The sequence below is a fragment of the Danio aesculapii genome, chromosome 10, assembly GCF_903798145.1.
Source record: "Danio aesculapii chromosome 10, fDanAes4.1, whole genome shotgun sequence".
In the NCBI taxonomy this organism is placed as follows: Eukaryota; Metazoa; Chordata; class Actinopteri; order Cypriniformes; family Danionidae; genus Danio; species Danio aesculapii.
In genome coordinates, this window is record NC_079444.1 from 45,375,095 (window position 1) to 45,400,150 (window position 25,056).

The following is a 25,056-nucleotide window of genomic DNA, read 5'->3' on the forward strand; positions in this document are numbered from 1 at the left end:
AGTTTTTCTGTTTATTTTATTGGCTCATCTGTTATTCTGTTTTCAACTCAAAACAGAAAATAAAGAGAAATTAGCTTTTAGCTTTAACTTCACATTCGATTTCCATCTATATGTGGTCAAGAGACGCTCCTTTCTGCCAATTGGCCAACATAGTAGCCTATGTTGTAGGGGTTGCACAGACTAGTCACCTTTAATGCTCTGCCATTACACTTTTTAATTGATGTCGACTAGTAATGCGATTAATGCACTTTAATTAAATTAGTAGTCATTGATATAATCTTTTAGTTTACACATTTATGGTAATGTAATCTGACTATTGGATGACGTTTAGATTAGTTTTGTGCTTATTATTATTATTATTTGATGTATTATTTGTCACACATATTAAATCAGGATAATCTTGTGCCATTTTGGCAGAAATAAAAATCTCTTCATTGTTTATCATCATCAGCTTTTTTTTTAAAGTGCAATGATGGACAGTTCATACTGTACTTTACAATACTGACACTAATATACCTCACTGTTGACCGATAGTGACACTGAATAAAGCACATCTGTTGAGTCTTAAACAGTCACTGAAAATAAAGTATAATTAGCAAACATGAATTGTGAACTCATTGTGTAAATATGTCATCTGTACTGTAGTACCTGTGGTCTGATTATGAGTATTTTTGGGGGACCCAAAAACATGACAGCGACGTTTGATGTTTGTGATCCAGCTGTTGATGTTTGGTCTGTGTTTTTCCTCCAGGGCTCCGGGGATGTGAAGTATCATCTAGGCATGTACCACAGACGCATCAACCGCGTCACTGAGCGGCAGATCACACTGTCTCTGGTGGCCAATCCTTCACATCTGGAGGCCGTGGACCCTGTGGTGCAGGGAAAGACCAAGGCGGAGCAGTTCTACTGCGGGGACACTGACGGAAACAGGGTGCATTTATTTATTTATTTCCTTAACTTATGTGTGGGAAGATTGACTCCCCTTTGGTTATGTTAGTGGCTGTTTTTGCTCCATTGACTTCCATTATAATCACATTTATTATAATGGATTTCTTGCATTCTTGATTGTTGCTGGTTTTCCCTGATGGGAAGAGCTGTCATGGCTTTGCAATCAAAATCAGCATTATAATGGAAGTCAATGGAGCAGCACCAACATACAGTAGTGCACATACACCAACCAACAGTAGTGGAAAGAGTACTGAAAAATCATACTATAGTAAAAGAACCATTACTTGCCCAAAAACGTAGCGCAAATAGAGTAAAAGTATCGGTTGTAAATATTACTCAAAGTACGAGTCGCCCTATTTTAAAGTACTCAAGAGTAGTGAGAATTACGCTGTGAAAAGCTGATGCATTCACATGCAGTGTGTGTAAACATAACATTCTGTAGTGAATTTAGTGATTATTTAAGGCCATTTGGCGATTTCAGTCTTCATACAGTACGCATTACAGTACGTCTAAATAGTCTCTTGGTGACTGCGTGCAAAGATTTTGAACATCTTCTTAGACACTTTTAATGCTTCCAAATGGTTTGCTGTATTTATAAAGCGCCCATGTCTTGAGGTAGTTCAGAATGGCGGGATTTACTTTCTATGTGTGATTTGATTGGACACAGGACTGATGCCAGGTGTTAAGCCAAACCTCACAGACAAGAAAAAATACAGTAGTGACTGCAGGTTAAAGGAAAGTAGTGGAGTAAAAGTACTGATACAGCACTAAAGATGTACTCAGGGCAAAGTAGAAGTACATATTTTTAAAACTACTTAGTAAAGTACAATTCCTGAGAAAAAACTACTCGATTACATTAATCTGAGCATTTGTAATTTGTTACTTCACATAACCAAAGGGGAGTCAATCTGAACAGTGTGTATTGATGAGTTTTTGAACATTTCTAAAGAATTTCCCCAAAATATGTGTCAGAATAATATTCAAATAAAGACAATCCAGCATACTCTACAGTTTTCCACCCTCAATATCAGCACCTATATGAAGCCAGACACATCAGACCTTTTGGAATTCACGAATGAAACTCACTTGGAGATGCTGGATATTAATCTGGATATAATAACAGCGATGCATGTATGCCCAATACCACCTTGGTATATTAAAAAGCCATCTATTATAATGCACCTGTCTCTGTTTTAAAAAAGGGAAATCTCTCCAAATGTTTACCAGGAACAATTTATGAATATCCGATGCAATCTACCAACTTACCAGTGTATACAGATGGTTCAAAATCAGATGGAGGAGTATCTGCTGCAGCAGTGATTGGTTCAGAGTGTTTCAGAAAGAGTATTCCTGGACAAAGCTCGATATTCACAGCTGAAGCTTGTGCACTGTTTTTAGCTCTTGAACAAATAGAAAAAGACCGGCAGTTTTTAATTTGCACAGATGTCCTTCTTACAAGCACTCCAATCTATGAAAACTGATCATCCTATGATCTTTAACATAATAGAAACCTTTTAAAGACTAAAGACTTTAGAGATATTATTTTCTGCTGAATACCTGGTCATATGGGATTCATTGGAAATGAACGTGCAGATAAAGCAGCTAAGGAAGCTTTACAGTTGGAGATAACAGAATGTAAAATTCCTGTGTCTGATATTAAACCTGTTTTAAATCTGTATATTAATGAGACATGGCAAATGGGATGAATGTAGGATTAACAAACTGTATGAAGTGAATCCATTTGTAAATGAAAGCAATAATTAGCATTTTGAAAATAGACATGGCCAGGTTGTACATACGCGATGCAGAAGCGGACACAAGACTTACACATGCATGTTTATTGAAAGGGGAAGAAAAACCTATTTGTGACTTGTGTATGAATGTTTTGACGATAAAACATCTTAATAGAATGTGTATTTTTAGATTATATTAGAGAATGGTTTTATTCAGGATATATTTGAAGTGAAATGTTTGAAAAGGCCTTCTGGAGCACTTTTAGAATATTTATCTTTAATCAAAGTAAAAGATTGTATTTGACTGTGTTCAGTGTTGTTGCTTTTTATAATGTATGTTTGTTGAGAAACTGATTTGATTATATGATTATATATTGTATATTTATTAGTATATGTTTTTGCCATGAATATCGGCAATGCTGCTGATATGGCATTAAAATCTAAATAAATAAATAAAGAATAAGATTCATCAGCAGAAATCATCACATTTTCTGAAACACAGAGAAAGATGAGGACAAATTAAGACTCAAAATCAGCCCAGAGTAGAGGGAAACAACACAACAGCACACAGGGACTGAGTGACAAAAACTGCATTCTGCATAAAAAGCACCAATATTTGGTTTAGTATTTTATCAGTCATTTTATTTAGAGTTTTAAGAAATTAATCAATAGATTTTTATTTAAACGCAGATGAAATATGATTGTTAGTCAGTAACTGAGTGTGTTGTTGTGTGTAAAGGTGATGTCCATCCTTCTGCATGGAGACGCAGCCTTTGCCGGTCAGGGAATCGTCTACGAGACTTTCCACCTGAGCGACCTTCCCTCATACACCACACACGGCACCATACATGTGGTCGCAAACAACCAGGTGGGTTCCTCACACACAGCAGCAGAAGAGTTTGGGAACTAGTTGTGTAGTACTGTTGGAAAGTTTGGATAAAAATGTACGTTCTGCTCAACAAGGGTGCATTTATTAGATCAGAGACGCAGCAAGAATGACAATATTGCTAAATATTACAGTTTAAAATAACTAAATGATGTTGTGATGCAGTGGCTCAGTGGTCAGCACTGTGGCCTCACAGCAAGAAGGTTACTGATTCGAGTGCGTTTCTGTGTGAAGTTTGCATGTTCTCCCCGTGTTGGTGTGGGTTTCCTCCGGGTTTCCCCCACAGTCCAAACACATGCGCTATAGGGGAATTGAACTAAATTGACTGTAGTGTATGAGTGTGTGTGAGAATGGGTGTTTCCCAGTACTGAGTTGTGACTGGAAGGACATCCGCTTTGTAAAACATATGCTGGAATAGCTGGCGGTTCATTCCGCTGTGGCGACCCCTGATAGATAAAGAGACTAAGCCGAAGGAAAATGAATGAATGAATGTTTAATATTAGCTCATGTTGTGAGATCACTATGTTTCATGTATTTGCACGTGTTTAATTGCGTTCTCTTCAGATTGGCTTCACGACGGACCCTCGTATGGCACGCTCCTCTCCGTACCCCACCGATGTGGCTCGAGTGGTGAACGCACCCATCTTCCATGTGAACGCTGATGACCCGGAGGCCGTGATGTACGTGTGTAACGTGGCAGCAGAGTGGAGAGCCACCTTTCATAAAGATGTGGTGGTGGATCTGGTATGGCAGCTCTTTCTCTCTCTCTTTATTTCATTTACAGCTGGAAATGCTCATTAGCACAGTTCATTATTAAAGTCTGCGTTGTGTTTCATGTTGTGATTCAGTTCTTAGAGAAACGCAATATTAAATGAGAAAACAGTGGGCGTGGCTTGTTTTTTTCACTGCGAGGTGATTGGATGTAGTAAAGTAGGCTTGTCATTCAGAAAGATGGGGAAAAGGGTTTGGGGAGAGTTATAGAGTGGAGGAGCTATGACGTCACCTTGTAGGCTAATCGGCTGCTAGCATAAAACAAAATAAAATCCCTATAGGATTTTCCCGTAGGCTTTTTCAAAGATTGCAAATAATAAGCTCTGTGTTCAAACAGTTCATTACACTTACACGTTTTGTCCAGCCAGATAATCCTCACACCAAAATACAACGTTGAGCACTTTTGGATCTTAAATGCAAACACAAGAACTGAAAAGCTAACATTAGGCTATAAACGGACTACAGAACCTTCAGGGTGCTTGCCTGTGACGTCAGCACTGCCCTGCTACAGACAACTTATCAAGCTTATTTTTACAAACATGGTCAAAGACAAAGATTTACTCTCTGCTGATTATATTATAATCCACACTATATATTATAAACAAATAAATACGCACAAACACATCTGTATATAGACTTACTGCCTTTTGGATAGTTTTTTTACGTAGGGCTGGACAATAATTCGATATCAATATATACCCTGTGATAGATTTTCAATAACGGTGATATGATTTTTAAACCCATTTCCGGTATTTCGATATAAATTTGCATATATATCATTTATTTTCTTGTCGGCTTTGTCCCTTTATTAATCTGGGGTCACCACAGCGGAATGAACCGCCAACTTATCCTGCATTAGTTTTTATGCAGCGGATGCCCTTCCAGCCGCAACCCATCTCTGGGAAACTTCCACACACACTCATACACTACAGACAATTTAGCCTCTTTTAGATTTTTTTATTATTATGTTAATATGTTTTTACCATGTGGATGTCAGAATTGTAAGGTTTTGGTATTATTTTGATTGTTAAATATTCAGCATAAACAAAACAAAAAAAATAGCTGATAAAAGTGTCTGTTCACGTTGGTCAAGCTAACTTCCATGAACTATGTCTATATATTATTTATATAAATAGATAAGCTGAGTCTGAGAGTTGTATTTATTTGATAGTTTATTTCACATTTCTTGTTTGTAAAGGCTAAAACAAATAAAAAGTGAACATACATTTTTTGTATTGTTTTTATTTTATTTTTTTAAAGTTGTGAGCCTGGAGGTCTTATTGACTTTGCATATTCAGTTTCCTGACATTTGTGGGTACAGACATCCATTGTGTGCGTTCTTGGCAGTTTTTTCCTGTTTTTAATATTGTCCATATCGATATCGGAATTATATTGTATTGACCGAAATTAAGAAATATATCGTGATATACGTTTTTACCATATCGTCCAGCCCTATTTTAATGTGGGAAATACATTTGTTTTGCCTTACAGTTGTTGTAAAAGTTTTAAAACTGTATGTATAAATGTGTCTACATAGTATTATTATAAGAGATATTTAAATAAGTGTATCGCTCATGTGCATACAGCCCGCTTACCTTAGTAACAGATGACAGAAATGAGGCATGAGGGACAAATCTATATGCCTGCAAGTTACATCATGGACACAGAGCAACATTCACTGTTCTTGTACAGCGAAAATCAGCCCATACAGTCACATCTGCTATAGGAGGAGTGTAAACACTGCAGTTATGACAGAGTTAAACTTGTTCAGATGAAGAAAAAAACGGACGAAAAATATTGATGATGTTAAAATAACAGTTAATATGTGTGTATTTTTACTCATTTATTCACCTGTTTGCATAACTGAGAGAAGGAAAGAGACAGGCTGCAGTGCTGTATCTTCATAATATCATTTAATTAAAATAAACGATCAACACATTAATCTGTCTTGACAGTCTTTACAAGTGAAGGCATTATCTACACACACTATGAATTCCCAATTAGAAAAATACTACAAACTATAAAATACTGTTCATGAAAATAACTAAATAAGACAAATCCAAATGCGCAACGCAACCAGACCAGATCAGCTCGATGACGTAAAATGCGTCTCCGACAGCGCCTGTAGTCCCGTTTAGCAACTTGATAGCAGTGGTCTTTTTAAATAAGCGTGACAGATTTAATAAATCAAGAGTGTGCTGGAACTGATGTGTTTTATGTTGTAGAATAAAATGTGAAAGTATCTTGAGTTTGTGTTAGCCATGAACCATTTAGGCCATTTAACTGAAATCCTATTGAAAATACCCATTGACTTTGAGATGAGGGAACCACCCTATTACAACCTAACAGACTCCTCCTCCTCAGCATTTATATTTGAGGTCACAGCATTGACAGCTGGAGGGGCGTGGCTAGCATACTTATACCTCAGACAGACCAAATCTGAGAATTTAACTGAACACAAACAGGAAGTGCATTTGCAGATTTTTGTTTCAGATTACAAGGGCAGACTTTTCTTTTTTCCTTCTGACATGCACAGATGGATTGTTCACCACTGCTGCGTCCCAGCTCTCCGACATATACTCTGTTTTAAAACTATGTATTTTGGGTGCGTAACAGAAGAGTGTCCAAGCTTTGGGACAAACTACTTCCTCATTAGCATACAATTATGTTGCCTAGTTACGAGCCCTGTCAATCATCTCATTACATCATCCATTTAGTATTTAATTTCCTTTCTTACTGATGTAAAATCACAAAATAACTGTAAAAAGTAACATCCATTCTATATTTATAGAAAATAATGGCCTGAGCATGTTTTCAATATTATGAATAAATGAAAGAATTGTTAATTTGTGATGCATCACTGGCTATAACACGTATTCTGCTTTCTCACTGCAATTTTTAAAATGTATTTTAGTGGGAAAATTAAAGTCAAATACCAACACACTGCACATATTACACAATTTGATGTGTATTTTACAAATTTGTTGAAAAGAATGGTTGCTCAAACCATAAACAGAAATAGGAAAGCCCTTATATGGTCATCAATGGAAACCGTATGTCCTGGTGGTCATGTTTAGTACTGCACCAAACTTTAGAACAATTGTTTCTGTTATTGAGCTTTGATTTTTCTGTCAATTTTAGGCATAAAACAGGTTTTGTAAACTAGATTCCTCAGAATTTTATCAAAAAATGCATCATAATGGGCGTGGAGCGCTGCAGGCAGAGGGAGGAGTGGGCGTGGCCAGCAGATCAAGGGAGAAAGACAGGAGCGAACCACTGCTGTCAGTTGCCTCACAAAATGAGACACAAACCGTGAGGAGATGCATGATTTTATAGTTAAAATGCAAAGATATAAACAGTAATTTAATGTCCGACTGCATTTGTTATTCGTAATTTCATATACACATAAACACAATTTGTTCTATTACTATAAAGATAATCATGTTTATAAAACACTAAATGAGGACTTCTCTCCTCCTGAATCCCCGGGTCTGAGTCTAGTAATCCGGAGGATTTTAAACATATGGCGAATACAGCAGCACAGATATAGGCGATGTGTCTGAATGATAACAAACTCAACTGATAAAAGACAAAGTCTGCCGTTCTACAATTCTCGTACAGCTCACAGTAACAAAAATGCTTGCTGCAAACCAACACCTTTGCCTATTATGTTAGGCAAAGACAACAACCCTATAGATATATATATAAATATAAAGATAAATGATTATTTTACCCCATAATTTCTGTTGCTACTGGCAGCGCTAGTTGTTACATTAGTCTTTCAAATTGTTTTACGCTTGAACAACTAAATGTATGCTTAAGTCTGTTTACCTTAATGTGTTGTAATTCCATTACAACATCCATGCTGTAAAAACAAACCTTGTAAAATTGAAAATAGTCACGTTAAGCTTTCACCAGAAGTTTATCATTCGCTATAAAACTCTAGCTGTGCATAGAGCCCATCATAGTGAAAAGCATTGAATGTATGTGTTGATGACGTGTGTATACAGGTGTCCTACAGACGGAACGGCCACAACGAGATGGACGAGCCCATGTTTACTCAACCGCTGATGTACAAACAGATCAAGAAGCAGAAACCTGTTCTGCAGAAATATGCGGAGAAGCTGATTGCAGAAGGAGCCGTGAGCAGACAGGAATACGAGGTCAGGACAAACACATTTTTGCTATTGAACTCCTTAATGGTGCTGTGAAATGTGCATTTTTTAATTTGATGTTTGACGTAATCTCAGCTGAAGCATGAAGAGAGGGCGGGACATAGTGTAGCCTCCTCCCCTTTTTAAAAACAACCAATAGTGTTTGGTTATATCACAGCGCTGCCTATGAGAGTGGTTGAGCTCAAGTGCATCAAACAAAAAGCCAATAGCTGTGTTTCCATCCAAAAATGCGAATGAACTTTATGCGCAAAACTGGATTATCGCATTAAAGACGTGCGAATAAAGCAGCGTTTCCATCCAACAAGTCAAAGCGAACAAAATCGTCACTTCCTGATTAACTGGCGCCAAATATCAACAGTAAAAACTGAATTTACTGAGGTAGGAGAAGCTGCGTCAATCTTTTCTTCATCTAATAAAAGACAATCCTGACATGCAGGAAGCGCGTGGTGGCGTTTGAAGGTGTCAGACGTGGAGCACAGACGCTCTTGATTCTGGAGGTCATTAATAATATAATAACACTAATACTTAAACAGTAAGGCGTTTTAGAAGGACCAAAACAACAGTTCAGTTGGTTTACAGTGTGCTCAGCCTGCTGGTTTGTCCATTTATGCACATTTTCATCATCACATGATCTCTTATAATAAAATCACATCACCTTTTTAATGCGCGTTCTGAAATTTGTGCAGTAAAAGTGTTTCCATTGTAGTTTATGCACATTTTTTCTTATCGAATAAACAGTTTAGATCAAATCAAATCCCTTTTATTGTCATATCATCAGCAGCACGTGTGCTATGATGAGTGAAAAGCTTATCCTACTCGATAAAAAGTTTATCCTACTCTGTTATGCGCATACGTTTTTTTATGCGCATTTTCAAAATGTATGCACATCATGGCGTTTCCATCAACCATTTTTTTATGCGCATATGCAAAATGTGCATTAAAATAGGTGGATGGAAACATAGCTAATGAGAAGAAAGGGGTGGGGCATGCCAGATATTAGAGAGCATTTTATTAGTCAGAAGATTTGATGAGAAACTGAAGTGTGAGGAGACTGTAAAATATCCTTGATGCGTTTAGGTGGCAATGAAAAACTGAGCTACATTCATTCATTTTCTTTTCAGCTTAGTCCATTTATTAATATGGGGTCGCCACAGTGTAATGAACCACCAACTTATCCAGCATATGTTTTATGGACCTTCCAGCTGCAACCCAACACTGGGGAACACAAATACACACTCATTAAACTGAGCTACATTTATTTATTAATTTGAAAGAAGGATACTCATCAGATTCATAAAGCATTACTTTGCAACAGTAATTCACAAAAATACACCTATTAGAAGTACAAATATTGTCAAAAAATATGGAAAAATACAGGTCATATTCCACAAAACATAGGGGGCGCTCTTGTATGGTCATCAATGGGAACTAAATGTACCTGGTGGTCATATCAGATACTGCACCCTAGCAAATTACTACTGAAAGCTCTTTTTTGAGATACTAACTTATAATACAATATAATTTGTTAGGATATTTAGCTTAGATTTTTTTTTTTCCAGACACTAGGACACATTTCTCAATACTTAGGTCACTTTTGTAAAACTCTTCCCACGATTCTCCTAAGCGACTTTCAGCTTGGCAAAGCAGTTCAATTCACATTCAGAATGCACTACAGCTACCACAACACTTTATTCAGCTCTCAAATAAACTCATTCTTCCAGAACACTAGCAGAGGTGGACAGCCCAGCAACACACTTTATCACCCACAAAACAATGAGCTGAAAACACTAACAACATGCAGCATTACACAGTGTTTTCTTGTGTAAAACAAGCACACATCTCTGTTTATAACTGCAGTATATGTTACTGGAATGAATCAGACATGATGCAGAATTCCTCAATATATAAATATATAAAATACAAGAGTTTATATCCACACCATCCACTGATACTGGTACAATAGTAATGCGGATCTGGCTGCTTACACTGCATTTATAGATGTAAAATTAGTTTCAGTAAAATACTGCTGTTGAATTTTGCTCTTCTTCAGTCCTGCATGATGTTATTGTGTTGAACAGAAGTTGAACAGTTCTGATAACAGCATGTGCAAAATGTCCTGCACGTACAAAGACTTTTGGCAGTCGTTGTGTCTGAGTGAGAAAAGAATTGATCAAATTTGAGAGATGTAGTCACTGAATGCATTTTGTGCCAAAACAATGAGATTTGATCCTCAGTTTTGCCCACACAGACTTCTGTTGTGCTCACTGTGTCAAGAGATGTGCAAAAGTGACCTAAGTATTGAGAAATGTGTCCTAGTGTCTGTAAAAACTGTAATTTTAGGCTAAATCAGGTTTGTAAAATACGTATTTCATGTAATATCATTCAATTCATCTTTATTTCTCTAGCGCTTTTACAATGTAGATTGTGTCACAGCAGCTGAACACAGAAGATTATAGTAAGCTGAAGCTGTGTCAGTCCAGTGTTCAGTTCAGTGTGGTTTAATTTTCACTGCTGAAAGTCCAAACACTGAAGAGCAAATCTAACCATGTGCCGCTCCACTAGTGCCGATCTGAGCAAGCCAGTGGCGACAGTGGAGGAAAAAACTTCACCAATTGACCAAAGTGAAGCAAGAAAAACCTTGAGGAAACCAGGCTCAGTTGGGCATGACCCTTTTTTCTGCTGTAAAGTGGGCCATTTTAACAGTGGGCTCAATAGAAATTTGCTCTATTATGGAGCCAGGACTAGCAGAATCTCCATGAATTGCAGTTTCAGTTACTTCCCTATTGGCTTCACGAGGGAGAGCGGGAGGCTGCTGCTTGATTTAAACAGGAGATATTAAATGTCAATGTGAATTAAAGTGCTATAAATGAGAAGAGCTGCTGTATAGATAAACATGTAAAGCATAGGAGTATTTCTAACAGAATGTCTGCTGTATTGAGGCTGGAGGAGTGTGGCCTACAGGTGGTTTGTCAAGCCCACTCACCTGCCTGGAGCACACTCCTGTATCATAACGTTGTGTGCTGCATTGTGTGTATGCTTTACTGAACAGATAGGTCTTTACTCTAGTGTTGAATTGGGAGAGTGTGTCTGAGCCTCGGACGTTATCAGGAAGGCTATTCCAGAGTTTAGGAGCCATAAATGAGAAGGCTCGACCTCCTTTAGTGGACTTTGCTATTCTGGGTATTAGCAGAAGCCCTTTAAATTGTGTTATAAATGATTGTTCCTGAATGATGTCTGCAGTAGTGTCATGTTTTCTGTCTGTCTCTGTAGGAGGAAATCTCCAAGTATGATAAAATCTGTGAGGAGGCGTACAATCGCTCGAAAGACGAGAAGATCATGCACATCAAGCACTGGCTCGACTCACCTTGGCCAGGTGTGTATATGTGTGCGCATGTGCGTGCGTGCGCGTGTGTGTGTGTGTGTGTGTGTGTGTGTGTGAGAGAGGAAGGAAGTGTGTGCATGTCTGTCAGAATGTGTATGTGTGAGAAATAGTGTGTCAAAATGTGTATCTGTCAGAATTAATTTGTGTGCGTGTGCGTGTGTGTGTGTGTGAGAAAGTGTGTGCATGTTTGTGAGAGTGCGTGTGTGTGCACGTGTGTGTGTGTGTGTGTGTGTGTATGTGTGTGTGAGAAAGTGTGTGCATGTTTGTGAGAGTGCATGTGTGTGTGAGCGCGCGTTTGTGTTTGTATGTATGTATGTGTGTGTGTGTGTGAGGAAAAAGTGTGTGCATGTTTGTCAGAATGTGTGTGTGTGTGTGTGTGTGTGTGTGAGAGAAAGAGAAAGTGTGTGCGTGTGTATCAGTGTGTTAGAGTGTGTGTGTGTGTGTGTGTTTGTGTGTCATTCACAATGTGTGTCTGTGTTTGTTAGAATGTGTGTGTGTGTGTGTGTCAGAGAGCGAGAGAGAAAGAGAGAGAGTGTGTGTGTGTGTGTGTGTGTGTGTGTGTGTGTGTGTGTGTGTGTGTGTATGTGTGTGTGTCATTCTCAATGTGTGTGTGTGTGTGTGGGTGCGTGCGTGCGAGAGAGAGAGAGATAAAATGTGTCAGAATGTTTGTGTGAGAGAGAAAGAAAGTGTGTGTCAGAATGTGTGTGTGTGTGTGTGTGTGTTAGGTATAGTGTCATGTATTGAGACATGTGCGTGCGTGCGTGTGTGTGTTAGGTATAGTGTCATGTATTGAGACACGTGCGTGCGTGTGCGTGTGTGTGCGCGCGTGTGTGTGTGTGTGTGTATATTAGCTCTTTAAGTCCGCTTGACGTGTCATCTATACTCTCAGGTTTCTTCACTCTGGACGGTCAGCCGAAGACTATGAGCTGTCCGTCCACTGGCCTCAGTGAGGAAACACTAGCACACATCGGTCAGACGGCTTCATCTGTTCCTGTGGAGGATTTCACTATACATGGAGGTGTGTGTGTGTGTGTGTGGAGTAAACAAAAACGATAAAAACTGCTTTTATTCTAGCAGAAATAAAACAAATCAGACTTTCTCCAGAAGAAAAAATATTATCAGACATACTGTGAGAAACTCCTGAATCTGTTCAACATCATTTGGGGAATATTTGAAGAAGACAAACATTTGACAGGAGGGCGAATCATTAGGACTGCAACTGTACTTTATCCCTTACTTAACTTGTAGCTCAGAACAGACTCACACCTCACCATCATCATCATTACCCAGAATTCCCTGTGTTTGCAGGTTTGAGCCGTATCCTGAAGGGCCGATCGCTGATGGTGCAGAACCGCACCGTAGACTGGGCTCTGGGGGAATACATGGCGTTCGGCTCGCTGCTGAAGGAGGGCATTCATGTGCGGCTCAGCGGGCAGGACGTGGAGAGAGGAACATTCAGGTGATGCATATTACCACGGTATTGAGCTTAGTCTTCACGTACGAGCGGACGCAGCCATTGGATTCTATTTGTCTCCAGACTTATACTCTCAATCACTTTGATTGATTTTTAGATGTTAGACAGCTCGATCTGCTGCTGGTGCAAACTGATATTTCCTTATTTTATTATTCTGCTATATTGATGAGCACACTTGCTTGTAGAGCGAGCCGTTTGACCTTTTATTATTCCTCGTCGTTTCTCCCATAGAAAGCTGAATCGGAAGTTGTAAAACATTTGCAAAAACGAGCGCACTTCAGAATATAGTACCATTTCTGTAAATTCAATTACTTCATGGTTTATATCAGGGGTGTCCAAACTTTTTGGGCCGCGGGCCAGATGCAAACAAAAAAACAAACAAACAAAAAAAAAAACATTGTCCCGGGCCAAATTTTACACACACACACAGACACACACACATATATATGTATATATATATCTGTGAAGGGTTTCCCGTGCTGTGCGATTAGCTGAGCGACCTCATAACTAACCAGTGTAGAATTTTCTTGCACTTTATTAGCACGAATAAACTGCTGTTGTTGAGCTGATAGCACAGCTGCTAATTGTTTTACTTTCTGATCTCGTTCAGCACCAGTGTAAGAGCTGAGTTCCTGATGTTTTGTTTCATAATGTCTTTTAATATTATATTCCTTCATTACTGCAACTGATCCCTGGCTAATTAAACAGACACATATTCTACAGACCTCTAGGAAGAAATAATCTTTGCCCCAACGTGAATTTCCTGCCCTCACTGTTGATTTTCCTGTTTCTTGGTGGTGCCATGGCTTGCCAAAACGTGATCATCAATTCTGTTTCCTTCAGTTTGTTTGGTTCGTTTTACTTCATAACAGGAACACCTGCCTAATTGAATGCTTGTGATAGCGACACCCAGTGGTTATTTATTGAATTGCCTTCATTTTTGTATAGCGGGCCAGATTCTATTAATATTTACAAAACGCCTTGCGGGCCGCCACAAAACTGATTGCAGGCCGCAGATGGCCCGCGGGCCATAGTTTGGACACCCCTGGTTTATATTGTTATTTACTCTTTATTGTTTATATATTGACTACATGTAAATGACTATTTCTGTTTTTTGCATGATAAATTACAGTATATACTCAGAAATGTCCTCATGCAGATGTGATTATGAGTGATTAGATTTAGAACTCATTCATTCATTCATTCATTTTCCTTCAGATTAGTCTCTATTCATCAGGGGTCGCCACAGCAGAATATACCACCAACTATTCCAGCATATGTTTTATGCAGTAGATTACTTTTCTAGCTGCAATCCAGTACTGGGAAACACCCTTACACACTCATTCTCTCACTCACTCACACACACCCACACACACACTCATACACTACAGCCAGTTTAGTTAATCAATTCCCCTATAGCGCATGTGTTTGGACTGTGGGGGAAACCGGCAATAGTATCTGGATGCAGCCTTTATGATGCAAGATGAGATTGCATCTCTCAGCGATGCAATGTCAGACACAATGCACTCAAATAGAGCGAGTGACGTCACTGTGAGGGGTAGGGTTAGGGGTGGGGTTAGGTGAGCCCATTAAAAACCACTGGATGCAGCTCAGTTTGCACTGCACCGAGTCTGCTGCCAGACCCCTCTCGAAACCGGAGCATCCGGAGGAAACCTACGCCAACACGGGGAAAACATGCAAACTCCACACAGAAATGCCAACCGGCCCCACAAGACTCAAACCAGCAACCTTCTTGCTGTGAGGTGACATAGCTACCCACTGCGCCACTACGTCGCCCATAATAAATTATATTTAATCTATAAATATTAATAACATACAGAACACTTTTCAAAAACAATTAATTACAGGCTCAAAGTAAATTTGTACTTTAAAGATGTACCTTTCTCTCGATGCTGTTCCTCATGTTTCTGTCTGCATCTCTGTAATGAAGTATTGCACTCATCTCAATTCTGAGAAAATATTACTGTAAACGGTGTATTTTTGACACCATTAAATAAATTATAGAGCATAATATGAAATGATAGACAGTGTTTCCTCTAGGATTTTTTCCAGCTGTGGCAGCAGGCCTTTTAACACAGATCTGATAACTACCTGTGGCGTTATTTCAATGACAAATGTTGTAAGCGCAGTATTACGAGTCGAGACCGCATTTATGTAATATACAGCATGCGGATCTCTTTGCTGGAGCACTGATTTCCTCTGCTCGTGCAGAAAAACTTCTTGCACGCCCTCAAATATGCGCTGCTCAAGCGCAGAGTGTTGCCAGATTGGGCGGTTTTGAATTTATTTTTGCGGGTAAAAAGTGACCTAGGCAGGTAGTGCAAATTTGGGTGGTTTTGCAACGGCATGCCCGCCAGCCCTGGTCTGCCCTCATAAACCTGTTTTGATCTCCTAAAAAGATGCCATAGCCTCCATTCTTCGCATACATATGCTCAGAACAGTGTATAAATGCTTGTGATCTCGACAGCTTTTGGTCTGGAAACAGTCAGCATCATCTGGCAACACTAAGTGCAGATCTTCTTGTGCGCTCTCTAATAAACGCTGCTGAAGTGTGATTTAGTGCGTTTATGTAACGAGTATGTCTCCAGCATTTATTAGACTTGCTAGGAATATTTATGAATGCCTCCGGTATTAATGCGTCCTGAAGTAAAGTAAAACAGCTATCCGTCGTGTTTGCTGGCCTCACGCATCACGCACCTGTCACAGTCAGCCAGTCAGCACGTAACCGTAAGGGGTTAAACAAATGATGCACAGCACTACTACGGTCGGTTACAGAAAAGTTCACGCGGCTATAATTCACTTACCCTTTAATACGTTTTCATGCGATTATCACCCTCTATTAAAATAATAAAATGTTTTGAATGAGAAGCTGTAATGTAGCCGTGGCGGGATGAATTTTGGCGTGGCGCCCCGCCATGGAAGAATGAATGTAGCGGAAACCATGATAGACTTTTTTTGTCCATATGATATACAGCGCTCAGCATAAAAGAGTACACCGCTTTTGAAAATTAATATATTTATCCATTTCTCAGTGAATATAGATTTAATATATAGTGGTGCATTTAAATAAATCGGTTTCAATAAACAGTTATATTCATTAAAATAAGAGTTTGCTCACTGAACATCTTTAGGTATAAAGATGATGCATTTAAGTTCAAACTAGTTATTGCAAAAAAGATATACAGTTGAAGTCAGAATTATTAGCCCCCCTTTGAATTTCCTCTTTTTTAAATATTTCCCAAATGATGTTGAACAGATTTGGTAAATGTTCACAGTATTTCCTCTAATATTTGTTCTTCTGGAGAAAGTCTTATTTGGTTTATTTCAGCTAGAATAAAAGCAGTTTTTAATTTTTAAAAAGCTATTTTAAGCTCAATATTATTAGCCCCCTTCAGCAATATTTATTTCGATAGTCTCCAGAACAAACCATCATTATACAATGACTTGGCTAATTACCCTAACCTGCCTAGTTAACCTAATTAACCTAGTTAATTAGAGAAATTAAGAGAAAGATAAAATAAATCAGTTATTAGAGATGAGTTATTAAAACTATTATGATTAGGAATGTGTTGAAGAAATATTCTCTCAGTTTAACAGAAATTGGGGAAAAAAATAAACAGGGGGGCTAATAATTCTGACCTTAACTGTATACAACCTACAAAATGTCAGCTAAATTTAATATATTTATTTGTTTTTCTTGATTTCTCCTGTTTATAACAATTGTATTTAATATTTCCACCATCATATTAATTATGTAGTAATTTCTGTGATCTTCGGGTTTTTCTTAGGTGAGTTGATCAGTTTTGTCTTTGGTACTGACTAATCTATTCTGTCTGCACACACATATATTACCTGTAAGAGAGAGATCTGTGAGGGGTGAACTCATTTATGCTGTATGTTTCTGTCTTCAACTGTGTATACAGTATGTGTGGTATAATATGGTGTAAAGCTGAAATGTGAGATATATTTACTCTACATCATAGGTCGCAAACTAGATTCCTGGAGGGCCTCAGCTCTGCAGTTTTGCTCCAACCCTAATCAAACACAGCTGATCAACTAATCAAGGTGTTTGAGACTACTAGAGATCATGAAGCAGGTGTGAGTTGGAGGTGGTTGGAGCTAAACAGAGCTGCAGCCCTCCAGGAATTGAGTTTGAGACCACTGCTCTAGTTTTTGTCTAGATCTGCATATTTTGAGTCTGGTGTTTTCTTTCCTCATACAGTCATCGGCATCACGTACTGCACGATCAGAATGTGGACAAGCGGACCTGCATCCCTATGAACTACATGGACCCTAACCAGGCGCCCTACACAGTGTGCAACAGCTCTCTGTCAGAGTACGGAGTTCTCGGTCAGTGTAAACCGCAGAATCTGGGCTTCAAACCTGAAAGAACGTGACCGATTTTCAAGAAATTAATTAGTTATGGTTCCTGGGTACTCTCACAAATAGTAACGCATTTAATAACTAAGATGTACAAGATGTAAAATGCCTCTCTGCTGTCTCTAGAGTGTGTGTGTTTAAGTTTGAGCTGTAAATAGCACACAGGTAATGTTCTCCAGCTCTCTGAAACTGACCCTTTCAGGCTTTGATCCTAATTATGGTGTTTTGGTGACTGTCGCTTTAAATGCAAATGAGCTTTTAGGGCGGAGCTACAGACGCCTGTGTGTCACCAATCTAAAACTCCACATCTATAATCCTCTTAGTCTATGCTGACATTATCTTTAGCAGCTCAAACACTCTAATGGCTAATGGACAGACGGCTGCTTCTCACTCAGGGCTGCTGTTTATGCTAATGAGATGGAGAGATGATGGGCACTAGTGGGCGGGGCTTTCACACTCTGATGACACGTACAAAGGCAGAATGTCAATCAAAGTGTTTCATTCATCAAGTCTGATTATAAGACACTTAATTCATGTTGACCAATAGAGGCTGGAGATATCCACACACTGCTGACACACAACTGGGGTTAAACCCAGCATAAAAGAGATTTCTGCATAATAGGTGCCCTTTAAGTAAATCGCTATCAATTTAACACCACATTTTATTGTCAGTAACAGTGTTGTAATGGGGGAAACAGTCATTTATTTGATTACTCGTTACTGTAAACAGTCATGTCTTTTATTTATAATACCATTATTCCCATCACAGGTTTTGAGCTTGGCTTTGCGATGGCGAGTCCGAACGCTCTGGTGCTCTGGGAGGCTCAGTTTGGGGATTTCCACAACACCGCGCAGTGCATTATTGACCAGTTCATCTGCCCCGGCCAGGCCAAATGGGTTCGGCAGAACGGCATCGTGCTTCTGCTGCCACACGGCATGGAGGGCATGGTGAGGGTTTCTCCAATCTACAGCACACACTCAGCTAAAGGCACTCAGTTATCTTCTTAAAGTGGAAGTGAAGCACTCAAGTTTACATTACATTGGTTGTACATTGGATTCCATTTTAATAAAAATATATATAACAAGCTCTATTAATGAAAACATTTAGCAGAAAATGGCATGTTTTGCTATATATTTTAGACCTAGGGCGCCGCCATCCTGGAATGGGCTGAACATGAAGACTGGACACCCTAATTTAACCCAATGCGGGAAGTTGTGGACGTGGAGCTGGTGCAAATACAAGCATCAGATGTGGGTCTGATATATAAATATTTATATATATTTATTTTATTTGTATTTTTTCCCCACTCTCTGTATTACCCTACCTGTCTGCCTGTCTGGGTTTCAACCATGATTTCAACCAGGTCCGGTGCTGACGTAATGGGGGCAGGTGCTTTCACTTTTCACTGCTACAGCCCCTCGCCTCTGTTCGTGTTCAAACCAAACTAATATCAGCTGAGTGTTTCTTACGGCAGGTTTACGTGCTTCATACGTGTTGAGAGATCGAGTTGATCGACTTGTAAAGGGAACATGTCTTGACATAATCCACACAGACGTGACTTAAAGCATGAAGTCATGTATGATTTTAATCGCTGCATTAGTCTGAATGTAAATCCCCTCGTCAGGCAGCGCTGGAGCAGCGTGAGAGTGTGCACCACAGCACATTAAATGAGAGGTATTAAAATAAGAAAACTTGAAGATGTATAAATATTTTGGAATATATTAGACACACATCTGATGCTTGTATTTGCAGCAGCTCTGCGATGCACGTCCACAACGTTATGCATTGGGTTAAATTAGTCTGTCCAGTCTCTGTGTTCAGTCCATTACTACAATGATTGAAACCCAGACAGGCAGTCAGGCAGCGTAATACAGAGAGTGGACCAAAGTGCATCAAATGATCAGTAATTAAAAAGGACAATTTTTAAAAAGGATATATTTTATATTAGACACACATCTGATGCTTGTATTTGCACTAGCTCCACGTCTACAACTTCACACATTTAGGCTGTCCAGTCTCTGTGTTCAGTCCATTACTTACACTGTACCTGTTCAGCTGAGGGAACGGAGCCAACCCTGTGACATCAGACACAGTGATATTCCAAGCTGGCGGCGCCCTAGGACTAAAATCTATAGTAAAATATGCAGTTTTCTTCTTAATAGTTACATTAATCAATTTTGTTTAATATATGTCCATTAAAGTGGAATCCAATGTGCAGAATAAGGTAAACTTGAATGAGTGCTTCACTGCCACTTTAAGGTTTTGAAGTATTTACTGTGTTTGAGAATTATTATTATTATTTTTTTTTTTCAATTACCGGCATCATTTTTTTTATTATTGTTATTTGTTTTTTAATTGAGTTTTTTGCAATTACACTGATTGCAATTAGTTTTTTATCTGTTTATTTGTGATTTTTTTGTTGTTGTTGTTGCAGTTACAGGGATTGTGATTTAGTTTTTTATATAGTTAGGGTTTATTTGAGTTTTTTGCAGTTACAGGGATTACAATTTTAGTCTTTTATTATTTTTTGTTTTTACATTTCCATTTTGTCATTCAGGAGACGCTTTTGTCCTAAGCAACTTACAATAGAGGAGATACTCAGTGATTCAACAAGAAGAGGCAATATACACAACAAGTGCTGATTATACAAAGGAATTCATTTGTGGCCTGAGAATTAAGTGCTGGAGTAAGAGTGCTAGAGATTTTTATTTTATATATATTTTTTAAAGTTTAGTTCTATTACAATTAAAGTGACTGCAATTTTTTATATAGTTTTATAGTTTATATAGTTCTTTTGCAATAACAGGTATTGCTTTTTTGTTTTGTTTTTGCAGTTTTTAAATAATTTTAGTTCGTTTTTTAACTTGAGGGTTTCTTGAAATTACAGGAATTGTAATTTTAGGTTTTGTATGTATATTTATTTTTTTGAGTTTTTATTTTTGCAATTACTGGAATTGCAATTTGTTTTAGTTTTTTTATTTTTTGTTTGCTTTTTTAAATTGAGGTTGTTTTGCCATTATTATTATTATTTTTTTTTTTCGAGTTTTTTGCAATTACAGGGATTGCAATTTGTTTAGTTTTTTATTATCATTTTTGTTTTTCAAATTGAGTTTTATTTTTTTCAATTAATTGAATTCAACATTTTTGTTTGTTTGCTTTTTTCCAGTTACAGCGATTGCTTTTTGTTTTGACCATTATTGTGATGTGATTAACTATGTCATGATGTGTTAACAAGCAATATTCGATTTTTCCATTCAATTATATTTATCTTAATTTCTATAGCGCTTTTGCAATGTAAATTGTCAATATTAGAAAAGTTTTAGGAACTATTTTTAAAAAGTTACATTTGGCCATTTTCTACTGTGGTACAGTATTGCCAAGTACACCTAATTTATTTTATTTTTTATTTATTTATAGCAATTGCAATTTCATGTAAATAAATACTATATATATATATATATATATATATATATATATATATATATATATATGTATATGTATATGTATGAGTGTATGTACAGCTCTTTATCTTCTGTGTTATTGAAAGATGAGCAATAAATCATTATATCATATGACTAGGCCCACACGGAATCTGCACGCTCAGAATTCCGCAGATTTTTAACCCATCATTAATTCTGTTTATTTATTTGAGTAAATGTGTGTACATCTATAGTTATTCAGTTTGTAAATTAATTACAGTAATATTATTGACTAATATGAAAATGTTCATCTGATTTATGTACAATACAGTGTAAAGTCATATTTTCTGTCTTTTCGTAGAGATGTTATATGAGAGACTTGCTTTGTTTACCAAATGAAGTAAATCTAATTGGATTTGCATTTTAAACACTAAATAAAAGTTAAAAAGATATAATTTTTTATTTCACAAATTAAGGTTTTGGTTATGATACTCCCAAAATAATTCAGCAGAAAATTCTCTGCAGAAATAGCAAAAAACGTCTGCAGATTCCGTCTGGCCCTACATATGACCAACACAATATTATAACATTATTATATAATTATTTAAAATCTATCTTCTTTTCTTTTCTTTTCTGTTGTTTTCAGGGCCCGGAGCACTCATCCGCCCGGCCTGAGAGATTCCTGCAGATGTGCAATGATGATCCTGATGTTTTCCCGGTACAAACACTGTTTTTATTGTGAATATCATTGCAACTCAAAGCTTAAAATTCACCTGAAGGGGTTTTAAATTCAATGTTTTGTTCAATATTTGACGTTATTTCAGCTGAAACCTGAAGACAGGGCAGATCATATGGTAGCTTCTCCACTTTTTACTAGAACAGCCAGTGAACTGCAAGCTATGAATGTTAATATATTTTATGTTTTGATGTGCACTAGCTTAAACTATATTACATGAATATAAATAACCTTAACATTTATGTTATGATGAGATTTCTACCATGCCTCATTGGGTGTTTAATGTGACCTAAGAGATCAATATGTGCAAATGATAACTGTAATTTTAAATTAATTCTTTAATGTTAATTTCTCTTCATCCTGAGCTTAATGAATAAATAACATGGTGGAAATAAGATGGTGTATAATCAACTCTTACATCTAAAAAAAGTAGGATGTGCATTATAGAAAGAATAACTGAATGCAGAAACTTCATAGTTTAAGCAAATGCATGAAAAAAAATTAACTATTTAATAAATGATAAAAATAACACATTTTTATTTGTATAGCACATTTCCTACAGAAGATATTACTCAAAGTGTTTCACAAGCATAAACGAATATTAAAACAACATCAATGTCAGGAAAAATATAGAAACACGTACAGAAAAGAAAATAAACACAAAGTTAAAGCAAATAAACAATATAACTGAATATAATCAGATGAATACATGCTTGTACACATTTATACACATACATAAGTACGTACACTTCCTGAAAAAAGTCTTGTGGTGGATCTCGGTTGTGAGAGCAGCATATAATAACTGGACTTCTAGTTGATCGTTTGTAAAAGTGTCAGAAGGTGGATTTCTCTGCTGAATCATCTGTTGATCTGCATCCCAATCATCACTAATACTGCAGAAGACCTACTGGAACCCGCATACAGCCAAGTTTCTATCAAAAATCAGTCAAGTTTGGTGAAGGAAACATCATGGTTTGGGGTTCCATTCAGTATGGGGGCGTGCGAGAGATCTGCAGAGTGGATGATCAACATCAACAGCCTGAGGAATCAAGACATCTGTGCTGCCCATTACATTACAAACCACAGGAGAGGGACAATTCTCCAGCAGGATAGCGCTCCTTCTCATACTTCAGCCTCCACATCAAACCTCCTGAAAGCAAAGAAGGTCAAGGTGCTCAAGGATTGGCCAGCCCAGTCACCAGACATGAACATTATTGAGCATGATAAAGGAGGATGTGTTGAAGATGAACACAAAGACTCTTGATGAACTCTGGGAGTCCTGCAAGAACGATTTCTTTGCCATTCCAGATGACTTTATTAATCAGTGATTTGAGTCATGTCAGAGATGTATGGATGCGTCCAATGACTGTATAAAGGTTTCGGTCACTTAAGCAAATTTAACCCACAAGCAGCAAAACGAGTAAGAAACAGGCGTCTTTAAAAGGTTTCTTTGCCAAGGGAAAAAAGACCAAGTGAAGGACCTGCGAACTGCCGAGGAATAGATCCGCAACTTGTCAACAAATCAGGTGAATCCACCATGGCTGTGCAAGAAGATCAACAGATGGAGCATATTGCGTATTTCTAGAGTTTGCACAAGTTTGATGTTTCCAATGGAGGTGCGCGCACAAGCGTCGTGAAACGCTCCCACCAATGAACCCAGGACCGCGACAAGTCACGTGACAAGAATTGACAGATCAGCTTCAGCTTGTAGACATCAGTGTGAACACTGATATTTTTGTTATTGAATTTCAAATAGGGCCAATTTAAAGGCCAAAGGCTTACGCTTTTCAGTTACAAATGACCTACTGAGGATTTGCTTTTATATTTTACATTAGGCTATTATTCATTCATTCATTCATTTTCTTTTCGGCTTAGTCCTTTTATTAATCCGTGGTCGCCACAGCGGAATGAACCGCCATCTTATCCAGCATATGTTTTATGCAGCGAATGCCCTTCCAGCTGCAACCCATCTCTGGGAAACATTAGGCTATTGTTTGTGCATAAGCATATCTAGATATAGTAATAAACATACTGTTTGTTTGAAAACATTTTTTTTCATCATTACTCATAACTTATATGAGCGATTATATCATTAAATGTGGAGGGGGGCCTTACAATATTTTCTGGGGAAAGGGGGTCTCAGGCAAAAAAAGGTTGGGAACCACTGATCTAGAGGCCTTTGCCTTTCATATACAGTAAGACACTTCTGATACCAAATGATCAACTAGAAGTCGAGTTATTGTTTGTGTTCCTAAAACTTGGATAGGTGACAAGACTTTTGTCATGACGTTTAACTCGAGCATATTGATGCTAACACCTAGAAAAAACGCACTTCTGACTTTAATATTCCACAGAAAATCACGGAGGACTTTGCGGTCCGGCAGCTGTATGACTGTAACTGGATCGTGGTGAACTGCTCCACTCCTGCAAACTACTTCCACGTGCTGCGCAGACAGATCCTGCTGCCCTTCAGGAAACCAGTAAGAGACTTTTCCCTGTTATTATCATCTCTACAGGGTACTTTCATCAACAATATGCTTAAAGACTCTTGAAGTCACAGATTACTAAGCCTCGTGTGTTTTGTTTTGTGCCCATTTGATATTCATGTTGACTCACGGTGCATTAACTAATGTTATAACATGGCTGTCTGGAACACTTGATTGTGATTGGTCAGTCGTGACATTCTAAAGTATGTTATGTTAGTAATAATGTAGATCCAGGAGGTTGTTTTCTCAGAATAAAGCCTGACAGGTTTATCAGCAGCCCCATGTGAAGCACTGCTAAAGAAGACTGAAGGATTTAACAACCGCCTGGATGTGCTTTATCCTTATTATTACAGCGCTACTGCCCACAAACATACAAATTAGACACGCAACATTGTTCTGAGCCATGATAGTTTATTAAATCTTTAATCAAACACAAAGCTGACAGAAACGAGAACATCTGATAGTGTATACACTAACCTATGTATTATTAAACTGGAAGACATTCCCAAAAAAGCATAGTGTGACAGATGAGCGGACACGTATGAATGTGGATGTAAGTATTCACTGTTATTCATTGGTTGTCATCTAGAAATAACAGACCTTAGAATATTCAGCAATATCAGACAGCAGTGTAATTAAGTTAG

The 25,056-nt window shown here is 37.9% G+C and overlaps 1 protein-coding gene across 1 annotated transcript in view; it reads left to right on the plus strand.

The window, feature by feature from the left end:
- ogdhb (oxoglutarate dehydrogenase b) overlaps window positions 1–25,056 on the plus strand; it is a 133,585-nt gene that overhangs the window by 102,745 nt on the left and 5,784 nt on the right. The window contains exons 9-19 of the mRNA XM_056466417.1: window positions 752–931; window positions 3,421–3,549; window positions 4,132–4,311; window positions 8,349–8,501; window positions 11,784–11,886; window positions 12,785–12,913; window positions 13,204–13,354; window positions 17,613–17,740; window positions 18,540–18,718; window positions 21,837–21,908; window positions 24,281–24,406. Of these exons, the coding sequence (XP_056322392.1) occupies window positions 752–931; window positions 3,421–3,549; window positions 4,132–4,311; window positions 8,349–8,501; window positions 11,784–11,886; window positions 12,785–12,913; window positions 13,204–13,354; window positions 17,613–17,740; window positions 18,540–18,718; window positions 21,837–21,908; window positions 24,281–24,406 (1,530 nt within the window). The remainder of the gene's footprint in view (window positions 1–751; window positions 932–3,420; window positions 3,550–4,131; window positions 4,312–8,348; window positions 8,502–11,783; window positions 11,887–12,784; window positions 12,914–13,203; window positions 13,355–17,612; window positions 17,741–18,539; window positions 18,719–21,836; window positions 21,909–24,280; window positions 24,407–25,056) is intronic.